This window comes from Microtus oregoni, unplaced genomic scaffold (genome assembly GCF_018167655.1).
Source record: "Microtus oregoni isolate MIOR12 unplaced genomic scaffold, Mior012 000000F_ref0000247, whole genome shotgun sequence".
NCBI classification, from domain to species: domain Eukaryota; kingdom Metazoa; phylum Chordata; class Mammalia; order Rodentia; family Cricetidae; genus Microtus; species Microtus oregoni.
The window spans coordinates 45,660,838-45,677,174 of NW_024543059.1; the positions used below are offsets into that span (position 1 = coordinate 45,660,838).

Sequence of the window (16,337 nt, forward strand, 5' to 3'; positions counted from 1 at the left end):
AGGGGTAGAGCATCTGCCTAATGTGAGTGACCCTGAATCCCAGCTCCAACAAGAGAACCATCCTGGAACAAGGAAGGGAATTTTACCTTTTCCAAATATCTATGTTATCATAGTTTGAGCACTAACAGCTCTACCAGACTAGGCTTAGCCACACATACGCTCCATATACCAAATAAAGACATACAAAAGAGGGAGATTTAATATAACTTGGTTACACTGGGAAGAGAAACAAAGAGGCTCAGTGACCCTCAAGTCATCTTCAAGGTGCTGATAAGAAGTTTAGTGTAATTAGAAAGCAAGAGGTGTATATGAGTAAGCAGTCCTGGTTGAGGTGTGGTGCTTAGCCTATCGTTGGTACATCCTTGTTTGGCCCACAAGGTGTTCCAATAAGTTGTCAAAACTGAGGATCTTCTGGGTGGTGAGTTCATCCTGTAGGTGTCATCTGGACTTTAGCTTTTCTGTTACCCCAACATGGGCGCCCTTTGGAAACATTAATTCTCTCTCTCTCTCTTTTTTTTTTTATTGAGCTCTACATTTTTCTCTGCTCCCCTCCCTACCTCTCTCCTCCCCACTTCAACTCTCCACCAAGGTCCCCATGCTCCCAATTTACTCAGGAGATCTTGTCTTTTTCTACTTTCTACTTTCCATGTATATTAGATCTATGTAAGTCTCAGTGTCCGCATTGTTATCTAAGTTCTCTGGGATTGTGGTTTGTAGAGTGACTTTCTATGTTTTATGTTTAAAAAACACCTATGTGTGGGTACATGTGATAATTGTCTTTCTGTGTCTGGGTTACATCACTCAAAATAATGTTTTCTAGCTCCATCCATTTTCATGCAAAATTCAAGATGTTGTTATTTTTTCTGCTGTGTAGTACTCCATTGTGTAAATGTACCACATTTTCCTTAGCCATTCTTCAGTCAAGGGGCATTTAGGTTGTTTCCAGGTTCTGGCTATGACAAACAATGCTGCTATGAACACAGTTGAGCACATGTCCTTGTGGCACAATTGAGCATCTTTGGATATATATATATATATATATATATATATATATATATATATATATCCAAAAGAGGTATTACTGGGTCTTGAGGAAGGTTGTTTCCTAATTTTCTGAGAAATTGCCACACTGACATCCAAAGGGGTTATACCATCTTGCATTCCCACCAGCAATGCAGAAGTGCTCCCTTTTCCCCACAACCTCTCCAGCATAAGTTGTCATCAGTGTGTTTGATCTTGGCCATTCTTTCAGGTGTAAGATGGAATCTCAGAGTTGTTTTGATTTGCATTTCTCTGATGACTAAGGATGTTGAACATTTCCTTAAGTGTCTTTCAGCCACTTTAGATTCCTCTGTTGAGAGTTCTCTGTTTAGGTCTTTACTCCGTTTTTTTTTTTTTTTTTTTGGATTATGTGTTCTTTTGGTGTCTAATTTCTTGAGCTCTTTGTATATTTTGGAGATCAGACCTCTGTCTGATGTGGGGTAAGTGAAGATCTTTTCCCATTCTGTAGGCTGTAGGCTGTCGTTTTGTCTTGCTGATCATGTCCTTTGCTTTACAGAAGCTTTTCAGTTTCAGGAGGTCCCATTTATTAATTGTTTCTCTCAGTGTCTGTGCTGCTGGGGTTATATTTAGCAAGTGATTCCCTGTGCCAATGCATTCAAGTGTATTTCCCACTTTCTCTTCTATCAGGTTTAGTGTGGCTGGCTTTATGTTGAAGTCTTTGATCCATTTGGACTTGAGTTTTGTGCATGGTGATACATACGGGTCTATTTTCATTTTTCTACATGTTGATATCCAGTTATGCCAGCACCACTTGTTAAATATGCTTTCTTTTTTTCCATTTGATATTTTTGGCTTCCTTGTCAAAGATTAGATGTTCGAAGATGTGTGGATCTTCTATTTGGTTCCTCCTGGTCTTCAATTTGGTTCCATTGGTCCTCCTGTCTGTTCTTATGCCAATACTAGGCTGTTTTCAGTACTGTAGCTCTGTAGTAGAGTTTGAAGTCAGGGATTGTGATGCCTCCAGAAGTTCTTTTATTGTACAGGATTGTTTTAGCTATCTTGGGTTTTTTGCTTTTCCATGTGAAGTCGAGTACCCGAGGTCTTTGAAGAATTTTTGCTGGGATTTTGATGGGCATTGCATTGAATCTGTGGAAATACTAATTCTTTGCGGGCTCTTTGCTCCAAAAAAGTCTGATAGCCAAATGGAGAGCACAAACATCGCTCTCTAAAATATCTTCTCTCCTGCTAGATTGGCTATGTTGGATTTCCATTTCACCATCTTCTCTACCAAGTCCCATTGTACACTGCTGCAACCTCCATTTCCCAGGTCTCTTGTGAGTGAGACTCTACCTGTGGCCTTGATTTTTGCTTTTTTGTGTTTGTCTTGGTTTGGTTTGTATGTTTTGAGACAGGGTCTGCTGAAATCAAGGCTGGGCTGAAATTTACTATGTAGCCAGGTTTGGCCTCGGAGTCCTGATTCTCCTGCCTCCGACTCCTAAATGCTGGGACTGCAGGCACATTCTACCACACACAATTTGTATGGTGCTGGAAGTGGAGCCTAGCGCTCTGCGCATGTGAAGCAGACACTCCATGAGACAGCTGCGTCTCCAGAGCCCTTGGCGGTTTCCGTAGGTAGAATGCTCACCTGCGCATATGGAGCAGACACTCCACAAGAGAGAGCTGCGTCTCCAGAGCCCTTGGTGGGTTTCCGAAGGAAGAATGCTCACATCTACCCCTTCCGAGCTGTTGTCCACTCAGTCTATGGCTCCTCCACTGATGCTCCAGGGACCTGGGATCCGTCTCCCACTGGACAGTGGTGCTTTGGGAACATAGCTCAGAAGGCTGTACAGAGGGTGTGCCCATGACAAACTGCTAAGGGAGAGAGGAGAGGCTGGTTGCTCCCCAGTCTGCATCTCCCAGTCCCTCTTCTCCCCTATGCCCTAGATTCATCCCCAACTCCACCAGTATCATCAGCCTCAGGGGAGGCTCTGGGGGCTCTGGATGAAGCAAATTCGTTTTCACTGGGTAGAAAATGTTACGCAGTGGCCAAGGTTAGTACAGAGAGAAAGAACACAGGATCAGGCCCTGAATGGGTGAATTTGAAAGAGGCAGTTGCTTTCTTCGGCCTCAGCAGTAGATCTGGGTGGTGTGTAGCTGATCTTCATGGCCCAAGGGCCCTGGCAGTGCCTGGGTCTGAAGCTCCTCCTCCCAAGGCAGGCACTGTCCTGGACTCACCCCTGCTTCGGGTGGGGCTTCCTCCAGGTCCTGCATCTCTTAGTTCCTCAGAGAAGAGCCCGGAGAGTCAGACTTGTGGTGGCCCTGCAGCTTCAGCTTGACATGCTGCCGCTGTTGCTGCTGCTGCTCTGGGGGATGAAGGAGGTAGAGGGTGGGCCTAAGGCCACAAAGGGTTATAGCCTGGATGTGGAAAAGACCGTGGTGGTGCAAGAGGGCCTGTGTATCCAGGTACCCTGTAAGTTCACCTACCCCAAAGAGAAATGGACTGACTCAGACCCAGTTCATGGATACTGGTTTCTGGAGGGAGCCAATACAGATCAGGATCCTCCAGTGGCCACAAATAACCCAGGGCGGCCAGCACTGAATACGACCCAGGACCGATTCTTCCTGTTCGGAGAACCACGGCAGAACAGCTGTTCCCTGTACATCAGAGAGACCAGCAAGGACGATGCGAGGTCATACTTCTTTCGCCTGGAGAGAGGAAAAGCGAGGTTTAATTATAAGCAGAACATGATGACTCTGCAAGTGACAGGTCAGGTGGGGCTTGCAGAGAAGCCACCAGGGAAAGCCATGGGCGCCACAGGGCAGGTCTGGGGTAGGACTCCCTCCTGGGAGCAGCTGGGTCTGAGCATCAGGGTTCACGGAAGAAGCTCAATCAGAGCCAGGGCTTCCCCTGAAGCTGCGCCTCACCCCATCCTGATCCTCCATTTCTCCCCTCTCCTCACCAGACCTCACTTACGCCCCCAACATCCTTATCCCGGAGACCCTGGAGGCTGGCCGTCCCAGCAACCTGACCTGTTCTGCGCCTTGGGCCTGTGGGTCCCCCACCTTCTCCTGGACTGGTTCCTCTGTGTCACTCTTGAGCACCAACACCACTGGTTCCGCAGTGCTGACTGTCACCCCTCAGCCTCGGGACCATGGCACCAACCTCACTTGCCAGGTGACCCTGCCTGGAACTGGTGTGACCACAAGAACGACCATCCATCTCAACGTGTTATGTGAGGCTGGGCTGGGTGGCCTGCCTATTTTTCTAAGGTCCCCAGGTTGGAGTCAGGGTCTGGATACTGGGCCCTAAAATCCTGATAAGGGGGTGTGTCAGGATGATGGGCCCCCGCCATACCCACCTAGACAGCTGCTGGGGTGGATGGTGATTGATGAGTCCACTCTGTCATTCTCTCTTAGATGCTCCAATGAATCTGACTGTGACCATCTCTCAAGGAGCTGACTCAGGTAGGAGTTTTCCTGGGTAGACGATACAGCACCTCTTGAGTTCAGACAGGGGTTATTCTTCCGCATCCTGAGCTCACCTGGAGTTGGAGCTCCTTGTTGAGGAACCACTGGACCATCCTCTCTGAAGGGACTACTCAGTGTCCACCTCCCGCTCCCCCAGATCTGCACATGCCCCTTGACCACCACAGGCACAGGGTAACATGCACACAGCAGAACCACCCCATCCAGGACATTCTCCCCATTTATGGATCTGCCTGTGTGCCCCCAAAGCTGTGCTCTGGGTTCTTGTGCAGAGACACAGCTACATGGTTAGACCCTGAGAACACACACTCTGTTCTCAGACGCTCAGTCTCCAAACTGCAGGTGATCTGTGTCCTGTCCACATCGGCTGGCCGAGCCTGGCCTTGTCCCCCTGAGGTTCTGAGAGGAACAAGATGTCAATAGCAGAGATGATCTTTGGTCTCCATGACTGCAGTACCCAGCACAGACGGATCCAGTCCTGTGGGTTTCTAATATCAATGTGTAGTAAGGGCAGGGCGTTCATTCTGCCACCAGCAATGAACAGTGAATGGGTCTTGTGTCTATGACCACAGTGTGTGTCTGAATAATAAACTAAAAGCAGGGAATGTGGCTCAACTGATGAAAAAACACGTGTCTAGCAAGCCCAAACCCTGGCTGGGTTCCATCCGCAGGACCACATAAGCTGGGATGGTGGCCATTCAAGGGCATTCCTGCTGCATCGTGAGTTTGGAGCTAGTCTGGGCTACTTGAGACCCTGCCTTCAATATTCCCTCTCTCTCTCTCTCTCTCTCTCTCTCTCTCTCTCTCTCTCTCTCTCATTCTCCCCCACACACATTTGTCTGACTCTCTCATCATCAGTTCCAAATATATGCCTGGATCACATGTTCTCTCCAGTTTTGAGGCAGCTCACCCTGAAATAAAACAAGCTTAGATTCTTGCTGTGGTGCTAGAAAAAGTTTGTGTTTTCCTGTTCTTTCCTCCCTATCAGTGTGTCAGTCCCCCTTTCTGGACTCTAGGGTTCCTTCTCTTAATCTCATCACACTGGCTCTGTCCCTTTCTCTACAGAATCCATAACCCCAGAGAACGGCTCATCTCTTCCTGTCTCTGAGGGCCAGTCTCTACGCCTCCTCTGTAGCACCGACAGCTATCCCCCTGCAAACCTGAGCTGGACCTTGGATAACCTGAGTCTGTGCCCCTCGAAGCTGTCCAAACCTGGGCTCCTGGAGCTGTTTCCCGTACATCTTAAGCATGAAGGAGTGTACACCTGCCAAGCTCAGCACGCCCTGGGCTCCCAGCACTTTTCCCTGAGCCTGTATCTACAGCGTGAGTGACCCGGGGGCCAGAGGGAGGTGGCAGGAGGAGGTCAACGCCAGGCCCATGCTTGCATCTTCCCATGAGTCCCCTTAGCTTCACAGGGGAGCTGAGCTCCAGGTTGTGCTGAGCTGTGAAGACTGTAAAGATTTAGGGTCTCACTATCTTATTCCTGCGACAGGGAGGGTGTGTGGGTCAGGGAGGGGAGTCACACCAGGACGCAGCAAATCCTGAGGAGAGGGGCTGGGACTTAGATGGATGAGCTGTGCACACAAGGTCCTTGCTTCTGTAGGCCAGGAGGAAGGGGCATTTGCCAAGAGTATAAAATTCAAGAGAAAAACTGAACCTAAACAAAGCAGAATAAAACAAATGTGAAACAACTCAGTAGTCAACCTGTAGAGGTCCAGCCCCTCACTGGGGGATTCTAGGCAGGGCTCTACCATTGAGCCACACTGCCAGTCCCTCACTGGGGGATTCTAGGCAGGGCTCTACCATTGAGCCACACTGCTGGTCCCTCACTGGGGGGTTCTAGTCAGGGCTCTACCACTGAGCCACACTGCCGGTCCCTCACTGGGGGATTCTAGGCAGGGCTCTACCATTGAACCCCAATCCTGGTCCCTCACTGAGGGGTTCTAGGCAGTCATTGAGCAGCTGACCTGTATCTCCAGCCCTCTTTAATTTTTATTTTGAGATAGGGTTTCATCAAGTTGCCCAGGCAGTCACTGAACTCAGTCTCTAACCCAAACACCCCTGAACTTGAGGTCCTCCTGGCTTCGCCTCAGAGATAGCTGAAATGACAGACATTCTTCACACATCTGACTGTGATGAAATATTCCTTTACCTGTTTGTGAAAGTGGGGTTGAAACCCAGGTACAAACGTATATGGAGAGACATTTAATGAGCCAATAAAAATGCAAAATAGTCCTATGCTGAACAAGATACCAAACTAAATCAAGACAAACTGCTGCCTAGCCTTTTTAATGTCCCCTTTGCCATCTCTGGTCCTTCCATCTGTCCCTTCCAGTCAGGTTCTGGCATCTGAACTAGGGGTGAGAAAAACAGGAGGTCTGGCTTCCTGCAGGGGCTAGGGGAGGTAGGAGAAGAGGGGAGGTCTCTTAGGGTTTTCTATCTCCAGGCGGTACAACTTTATCTGAAGTGACAATGGGGGCCTTTGTGGGTGCTGGAGCCACAGTCCTCCTCTTCCTGCTTTGTGGCATCTTCCTCCTGGCGTGAGTATCAGTGTCAGTGGGGACAGGGAACCTGGGGTGACAAGGGAAAAACCTGGTACCTGACCCTGAGCCCAGGCCCAGAGGGGGACCTGGGCAGGTGGGGAGCCTGAGGTCAGGGGGAGCGTGGTTTAGGCATGTGGTCTGTGTGGGGAACTCGGGAGTCTTGCAAACCTCAGGCCCCACTGTCCCAGATGGTGGGAGCCATCTTTCAACACAGGAACCTCTGTAACAGGACCACTGGCCACCTTGACCGGTGGCTTAATTGCAAGTAGAGTGTGGGGGAGAATGCCAGCTGCGCCTCCTCCTGCCCACACTGAGAGGTTCCCTGCTGTCCATGCCCCCAGGGTGAGATCCTGCAGGAGGAGACCAGCCAGATCAGCTGCAGAACCTTCCGATCCAAATGCCCTCAAGGGCTCGGTTTCTCAGGTGAGTGACCAGCATCCTCCTGCCTGAACACCACCCCTGAGATGGATCCCAGGTTGTTCCACTGAGTGTGGCCCAAGTTGGGTGTCCTGCGGGCAGACCTCTCTAGTCCGTCCCCAATCCGACAGTGCAGACTTGTCCTCACTGCTTGTTCTCTGACCAGGAAGAGAGGAGAGCTCGGCTCATCTTTCTCCTTTTCCCCTGTTCTACCTCAAGTTCATGGGTTCTCATCCGGTTTCCCTCATCAAGATACCAAGCTGCAGGACCCTCTGCATTTTGGCTCCTGCCATGACAGAGAGAGAGAGAGAGAGAGAGAGAGAGAGAGAGAGAGAGAACATGTTCTCTCTCTCTCTCTCTTTGTCACTCCCCCTCTCTTTCTCCATCTCTCTTCCTCTTCTCTTCCTTTGTCTCGTTCCTCCCATTGTCTCTCTCTATCCCTTTGTCTCTTTTTTCTCTTTTAGTTTTTCTCTCTTCCTCTCTATCTTCCCTTCCCCATCTCCCTCTGTCTCTTAGACTTTCTCTGGGTCTCTCCCTCCTCTTCCCCTCTTTCTCTTTCTTCCCCCTCTTTTTCTGTCTCTCCCTCTTTTTCCTCTATTTCTCCATCTGTCTGTCTGTTGTCTCTCTCTGTGTCTGTCTGTCTGTCTGTCTGTCTCTGTGTGTGTGTGTGTGTGTGTGTGTGTGTATGTCGGGTGCCTCTTCTTCCTTCCCTCCCTCTCCCCTTCCTCTATCTCCTCTCTCTGTCTCTCCCCTCCTCTTCCCCTATTTTTCTTCTTCTCTCTATATCCCTCTCTTCCATCTTCTGTCTCTCCCTCTCTCAGTGTCTCTCTCTGTCTCTCAGTGTCTCTCTCTGTCTCTCAGTGTCTCTCTCCCTCTCTCAGTGTCTCTCTCTGTCTCTCAGTGTCTCTCTCCATCTCTCAGTGTCTCTCTCCCTCTCTCAGTGTCTCTCTCTGTCTCTCAGTGTCTCTCTGTCTCTCAGTGTCTCTTTCTGTCTCTCAGTGTCTCTCTGTCTCTCAGTGTCTCTCTGTCTCTCAGTGTCTCTCTCTGTCTCTCAGTGTCTCTCTCTGTCTCTCAGTGTCTCTCTCCCTCTCTCAGTGTCTCTCTCCCTCTCTCAGTGTCTCTCTGTCTCTCAGTGTCTCTCTCTGTCTCTCAGTGTCTCTCTGTCTCTCAGTGTCTCTCTCCCTCTCTCAGTGTCTCTCTCCCTCTCTCAGTGTCTCTCTCCATCTCTCAGTGTCTCTCTCTGTCTCTCAGTGTCTCTCTCCCTCTCTCAGTGTCTCTCTCTGTCTCTCAGTGTCTCTCTGTCTCTCAGTGTGTCTCTCTGTCTCTCAGTGTGTCTCTCTGTCTCTCAGTGTCTCTCTCCCTCTCTCAGTGTCTCTCTCTGTCTCTCAGTGTCTCTCTCCCTCTCTCAGTGTCTCTCTCCCTCTCTCAGTGTCTCTCTCCCTCTCTCAGTGTCTCTCTGTCTCTCAGTGTCTCTCTCTGTCTCTCAGTGTCTCTCTCCCTCTCTCAGTGTCTCTCTCCCTCTCTCAGTGTCTCTCTCCCTCTCTCAGTGTCTCTCTCTGTCTCTCAGTGTCTCTCTGTCTCCCAGTGTCTCTCTCTGTCTCTCAGTGTCTCTCTCCCTCTCTCAGTGTCTCTCTCCCTCTCTCAGTGTCTCTCTGTCTCTCAGTGTCTCTCTCCGTCTCTCAGTGTCTCTCTCTGTGTCTCAGTGTCTCTCTCTATCTCTCAGTGTCTCTCTCCGTCTCTCAGTGTGTCTCTTCCTCTTTCTCTTCCCCCTTCCCTAGCCCTTGGCCTCCTCTGCCTGCTACCATGACCAAGTTATTAGCTTTATCCACTTCCTCTGCATTTGAATAACTGTTCCTGGGCCCTACTGAATATAGTATTATCTCCAAAAGTGCTTAGGGAGGGTGGGCTGATGCTGTAGCTGCTCAGCTTTGCTGCTGTAACATGAAAAGCACCATAAGCCATATGTAACTGATGCCTATGGCTGTGCGCTAATGAAACTTTATTTGTAAAAATGAACAGTGGGCTGGAATTGACTTATTGACTGGTTTAGAACATAAAGACCCAAAACTCCTCAACCCCACGTGGTAAAATGGGAAGCTTGCCTCAGATGCAAATTAAGATGGTGCCAAAGTATCAGTTACTGAGACTGTGTGGTGTACGTGTGTGCTTCAAAGGTCAACTTTAAGTGTTGCTCCTCAAGAGCCATCCCTGAGACCTGTGGCTTGCAGATTAGGCTGAACTGGCTGGCAGGGCACCCCAGGGATCCTCCTGTCTCTGCCTCCCAGCTCTGGATATATGCCTGCAGACCACCTCTGACCTTTTATAGTGGGTTGGGGGGATTGAACTCAGGTCCTCAGGACCATGCAGCAAGCTCTTTACTGACTGAGCCATATCCCAGCCTTGATGTCCCTTTGAGATTTTCCTAGATTCAGTGAATACTGCCTCTCCATGCTCTGTCCTTAGAATTATCTCTGTCAACCTCTGGGAAGTTCTTAGTGCTTCTGCAAGAGGGCTTTAAGTAGTAGACTTCCATGTGTCCTTGTCTTTTTTTCTTTTTCCGTGTGTGTGTTGTGTGTATGTATGTGTTGCGTGTGTGTGTTGTGTGTGTGTGAGAGTGTGCATGCATGCGGATACTCGTGCAAATGGAAGCTTGAGGTCGATCTTAGGAATCACCCTCACTGGCTCTTCCACCTTGTCACTGAGGTGACGCCACTCAGTCAACCCCAGAGATTGCTGATATGGCTCGTCTCTAGACAGCTTGCTGTAGGGAGCCCCTACCTCAGCTTCCTAAAGTTGGGATTACAGGTGTGCCACCACACCCACTTGGCATTCATGTCATTTCTAGGGATCCAACAGCAAGAATTTTGTCTCTGAGACATTGTTCAGGTCCCATCACTTCATCTATTAGTGAAATGCTGTGTCTGTACACAGTAGCCAGCCGAACAGGTGCCAGGGACCCATCTTTCAAGATCCTTAAAGAACCCTGAGCTCAGTCATGTTTATTGTAGCCAGAGGTGGTTATACGAAACCACTCAAACAACAAAGACCAATGTATGAATATGATGTAAGAGATTTATTGCTGGGACGATAGGCTGTATGACTAGTTCGTTTCCTATCTATCTTCTCCCTCCCTCCCTCCCTCCCTCCCTCCCGTCCTGTCATCGGTGCTCTAGATTTTGGTAACCGCATGTAGCCTAAAACTCATCGCTGTTGACCTTTTTGCACACACAGTTGTGTATTAGAGGCCTAGGATTTTTTCATACTGAAAAACTAAAAGTTCACACTGAGCGACAGCTCCCACTGTTTCCCCAGCCTTCACTTCCCAAGCCCCCGGCCCCCACCACTCCTCTCTCTCACTCTGTGAATTTGACTCCCGCAGACACCTGCTATATGGGACCACACTGTATTTGTCCTTTACTGTTTTTCCTTACTGAAGACATGTGCTCAGGATCCGTCGTGTGGTAGCATACCACAAGATTGCTTGTCTTTCTAGAGGGTTGGTAATATTCCACTGTGTGCGTGTTCTTTAGCCAACTTCTGAGTTTCTTCTGTGTGTTCAGTTTGTGATGCGCACACTCAGAAATGTGAAAGACCAAGACTGCAGCTTCAATTATTTTAGCTGTGTGCCTGTGTTGTTGGGTCATTACTCCCACTTTTCATTTTCTGAGAACTTGTCATACTGTTTTCCACGGTGGTCTAACCATTTTACATTTCATCTCAAGTACACAGGGGATCCCATTTCTCCATCAACGCTGGCTATTTTCTGTTTTCTTTTGTATTATTTAATAGTGGATCTCCCGATGAGTGTGAGGTGTTATTTCTTTGTGGCTTAACTGTACATTTTCTAATAATAATAATAATAATAATAATAATAATAAATATCTCTTTTCTGTATATCTTTCTGGAGAAATGTCTATTCGAGGTCTTTGTCTATTTTTCCAGTGGGGTTGTTTGTTGTTGAGATATTCTTTATCAACTCTGATTCTTAGTCCCTTGCCTGGTGCATGGCTTCTAAATATTTTCTGTAGGTTGACTGTGGTTTTGGTTAGTGATGAAGGAGACTGGATTCTGCCATTTGATTATTCCAGGTAGAGGGAGGAACAGGCACCAATTCTCAGAAATGGGAGCAGCCAGCTAGTGAGAAAGCGGCCCCAGAGCTGTGTGAAGAGACAAAGGAAGCTGGGCCTCCTCCACAGGAAGTGAGTTTGGAGAAGTTGAGTGTGTAAATCAAGTCTGAGCAAACCACTTTAAAAGCAAAAAGGAACAACCTAACTGCAACCACCACGGAGAAGGAACACTCTAATTTTTGTAGATGCCCCTGGATGCAGCAGGCAGGAAAACCTTTCACAAAGGAAGAACAGAGGCAGAGGCTTAGGAAGGAGACTGGAGATGATGTGGAGGGAATCTGGACTGGCTGTGGGTAGCTCATGAAGCCGAAAGGAAGGGAACAAGTGTGGGCAGGAGATGGAGGATGCTGAGTGAAAGAGGTCAGAAGCTGACTCAGATGTTTGCCTTGAGCAAACAGGAGAGAGGTGCCCATTTCTGAGGGTGATGAGATTAGAGGAAACAGTCTGGGGCAAAAAAAGGAGGAGTGCAAAATAACAAAAATCAAAGCAGTTACAAAAGGACAAACAAACCCCTTTTCTTCCTTCCTTCCCTCTTCCTCCCTCCCTTCCATATTACTATTATTGTTTAATTACATGTGTGAATACACACTCTTGAGTGCAGTACCTACGGAGGACAGAAGAGGGAGCCAGATCCCCAGGAGCTGGAGTTACAGGTGATGTGGATGCTGGGAATTGAACTCTGGCTCTCCGGAACAGCAGTGTATTCTCCTAACCTCAGAGTCATTTCTCCAACTCTATGTGTACCATTTTCTGATTGGCAAGGATCGAGTGTTCAGGTGCAAATGTTCCAGGCCCACAATGTTTCCAGTTTTCTTTTTAAGATTTTATTTGTTTATTTATTGTGTGTTTGTGTGCGTGAGTGTGTGCCCAGCCACGCGCACACGCAAGCCAGAGTGTAATTGTGGAAGTCAGAGGACAACTTTCAGGAGTTGGTTCTCTCCTTCCACTATGTGGGTTCCAGGGACTGAACTCAGGCCATCAGGCTTGGCAGCCATCTTGCTATCTTGCCAGCCCAGATTAGAAGTTTTTAGCTTTGACATCACATCAAAGCAAAAGCCATTTTGTGGAAACCAGACTTCTAAGTCTGAGCTTTGGTTATTCGCTGCAGTGTTTGATTACCTGCACCATGTGGTGCAACAGGTTCCTGTCTATGGCCCCAAGACCACGAGGTGTGTGGCCCATGGTTTTTCTTTTCCTTTTTTTCTTTTCAAGACAAGGTTTCTCTGTGCAACAGCCCTGGCTGTCCTGGAACTCGCTCTTTAGACCAGGCTGGCTTCAAACTCATAGAGATGCCTCTGCCTCCCAGTACTGTAATTAAAGACACGTGCCACCACTGCCTGACCTGTTTAAAAAAATGTGGCTATTCAATACACCATCCACACTAATCAACACTTTATTAATAGACTTTGTGTCCAATGATTTTGCCCTGCTCTAAACGACTGTCAGTGTCCTGGGTACGTTTAAAGGTAGGCAAGAGAGCTGGACAGATAGCTCAGAGTTTAAAAGTGCTCTCTGCTCCTGCAGAAGACCCAAGTTCAAGTTCAGCACCCACGTCAGGCAGCTCACATCTGTCTGTAACTCTAGCTCCATGGAATCCAACACCCTCTTTTGACATCTTTGGGTACTACACTTACCTGTTCTCTGTCTCTGTCTCTGTCTCTCTCTGTCTCTCTGTCTCTGTCTCTCTCTCTCTCACACACACACACACACACATAAAAGAAAACTACTTTTAAAACAGTACATGTAGGCAGGGTTAAACTTGGACACTCCTTGGGTTATATGTATTAATTAAAAGCGTTGTCTTGCTGGTCAGTGGTGGCACACGCCTTTAATCCCAGTACTCAGGAGGCAGAGACAGGAGGATCTCTGTGAGTTTGAGGCCAGTCTGCTCTACAGAGTGAGTACAGGACAGGCTCCAAAGCTACAGAGAAACCCTGTCTCAAAAGACCAACAATAGCCGGGCGATGGTGGTGCATGCCTTTAATCCCAGTACTCAGGAGGCAGAGGCAGGCGGATCTCTGTGAGTTCGAGACCAGCCTGGTCTACAGAGCTAGTTCCAGGACAGGCTCCAAAGCCACAGAGAAACCCTGTCTTGAAAAACCAACAATAAATAAATAAAAGAGGCCGTGGTCCTATGACTGCACATCCATTCCACCGTGGATTATCCAAGCACCATCTCAGAATCTCACATGTAATCCTAGCACAATACTGGGTGTTGGGGTCAGAAAAACTGGATTATGGTTTTGACTGAGATTTTGGTTTGGGTTTCTCTTTATGGTCTGTTATGATAGTTCAGGTTGGCCTTGAACTTGAAGTGAATCTCCTGCCTCTGTCTCCTGAGTCTAGAAGGGCAGCTGTGCACCAGATTTGCCAGGGAGTCTGTATGAGTTGCTTGTCTATTTCCATCTCATCTTCAGTTATATAAAATTGAGACAAAATAATATCTTACTGGTGGAACTAGGAAGACTGGGTGCTCATGCATGGAGAAAGCAGGAATGAAAGATTTCAACAAAAATGCACACGGGAGGCTGGAGAGCGGGCCCAGGAGTCACAAGAATGTGTTGCTCTAGCAGACCTAAGTTCAGTTCCCTGCCCCCACATCAGCAGCTCACAGCCTCCTTTAACTCCCGCTCTAGGGAATCAGATGCCCTCTTCTGGACTCTGTGGGCACTGCACCACATGCACACACACCCCTACACACACACACACACACACACACACACACACACACACACACGTCATTTAAAACTTAAAATGTTTGTAGGTGAGTGGATGAGGGCTCTCAAAGGTCCCTGACATCCTATCCTGACTCTCTCTTATCCTTTCTTTAGAGTCCCCTGGTCGAACCCCAGGCAGACAACAGTTCTGAACCCCTGCCTTCCGCAGCTGAGACAGCATCCTCGGCCGCAGAGGAAGATGTACATTATGCATCCCTCAGCTTTCGTGAGATGAAGCCCAAGAGTCCACAGGGGCAGCAGGACACCACCACTGAGTACTCAGAGATAAAGTTCCACAAGTGACCTGCACGGCTGTGGCCATGGCTGGAGGAACGTGGCTACGCCGGATAGAGAGTGATCCTGGCTGGCTCTGGAGAAGGACAGAGTCCACTAGGTCTGTGTGCACAGGACTTCAGAGCCATTCCTCCATCGTACAGGAGTTCTACTGCCCGTGCCCTGCACTCCTTGTCCACCGATTCCCAGGTTCTGACAACCACTGGTGCCCAGGAAGCCAAAGCTTGACTTTATTTTGATTGTTTGTGTGTGGCTGTTCTGCCTGCTTGTCTGTCTGTGCGCCACTCACATGCCTTGTGCTTGCACAGGTCATCAGATCTCCTGGAACTGGAGTTACAGAGGGTTGTGAGCTGCCCAGGGGTGCTAGGAATTGAACCCAAGTCCTCTGCAAGAGTAGCCAGTGCTCTTAACCACCAAGCCATCTCTCCAGTCCCTAGGTTAGTTTTCTAGATTTAATTTTTGTTTAAAAATTAGCACATATCAGCCGGGCGGTAGTGGCGCACGCCTTTAATCCCATCACTTGGGAGGCAGAGGCAGGCGGATCTCTGTGAGTTCGAGACCAGCCTGGTCTACAAGAGCTAGTTCCAGGACAGGCTTCAAAACCACAGAGAAACCCTGTCTCGAAAAACCAAAAAAAAAAAAAAAAGAAAGAAAAGAAAAGAAAAGAAAAATTAGGACATATCATTTACACCATGAGAAGTTTTGTTATATTTTCTTCCAAGTGTATCATGGACTTTGACCTTCCTCATCCCTGTTACCTTCTTCTGTCTGTATTTTGTTAGCTACTAGTCCCCTTTCTCTACCCAAACAGTCCCCTTTCTAGTCTCATGTTGTATGTTTTAGTTACTTTTCTTATATTGTTGACAAACACCGAGAAACATGAAGGGTGGAGAGGTTTATTCTGGCCCGTGGTTTCAGACTTTCATGGTGAGCAGGGCAATGTGATGCTCATGACAGTGGGTACATATGGTGGAGACTCCACACATCTTGGTGGATCAGGCCAGACCTGAACGGTGGGTTCAGGCCAGAACCAGAAGTAGATATTCATCTTCTGGGCCCAGCCCCAGATACCTACTTCTACAAGTTGGGCCACATGTCTGAAAGGCTCTGTGGCTTTAGAAAATATTGACATCAGCTGAGTACCAAGTATCCAAATATATAAGCCTGTATGGACCATGTATATTCAAATCAAAACTAGATGGGTGGATGACAGAGATAGATAGATAGATAGATAGATAGATAGATAGATAGATGATAGATGGATAGATAGATAGATAGATAGATAGATAGATAGAAGATAGATAGATAATAGATAGATAGATGATAGATAGATAGATAGATAGATGATAGATAGATAGATTGATAGATAGATAGATAGATGGATAATAGATAGATAGATAGATAGATAGATAGATAGATGATAGATAGATAGATAGATAGATGATAGATAGATAGATAGATAGATAGATAGATAGATAGATAGATAGATAGATGATAGATAGATGATAGATAGATAGATAGATAGATAGATAATAGATAGATAGATAGATAGATAGATGATAGATAGATGATAGATAGATAGATAGATACATAGATAGATACATAGATGGATAGATAGATAGATAATAGATAGATAGATAGATAGATAGATAGATAGATGATAGATAGATAGATACATAGATAGATACATAGATGGATAGATAGATAGATAATAGATAGATAGATGATAGATATATAGATACATAGATAGA

The 16,337-nt window shown here is 47.5% G+C and overlaps 1 protein-coding gene across 1 annotated transcript; it reads left to right on the forward strand.

Moving 5' to 3' along the window:
• Positions 1–3,339: 3,339 nt before the first annotated feature.
• LOC121464274 (sialic acid-binding Ig-like lectin 12) lies at positions 3,340–14,595 on the forward strand. Its single transcript, XM_041677151.1, has 7 exons — positions 3,340–3,769; positions 3,966–4,235; positions 4,420–4,467; positions 5,554–5,811; positions 6,935–7,028; positions 7,373–7,454; positions 14,407–14,595. The coding sequence occupies exons 1-7, from the start codon at positions 3,340–3,342 to the stop codon at positions 14,593–14,595; spliced, it is 1,371 nt and encodes a 456-aa protein (XP_041533085.1).
• The last annotated feature ends 1,742 nt before the right edge of the window (positions 14,596–16,337 follow it).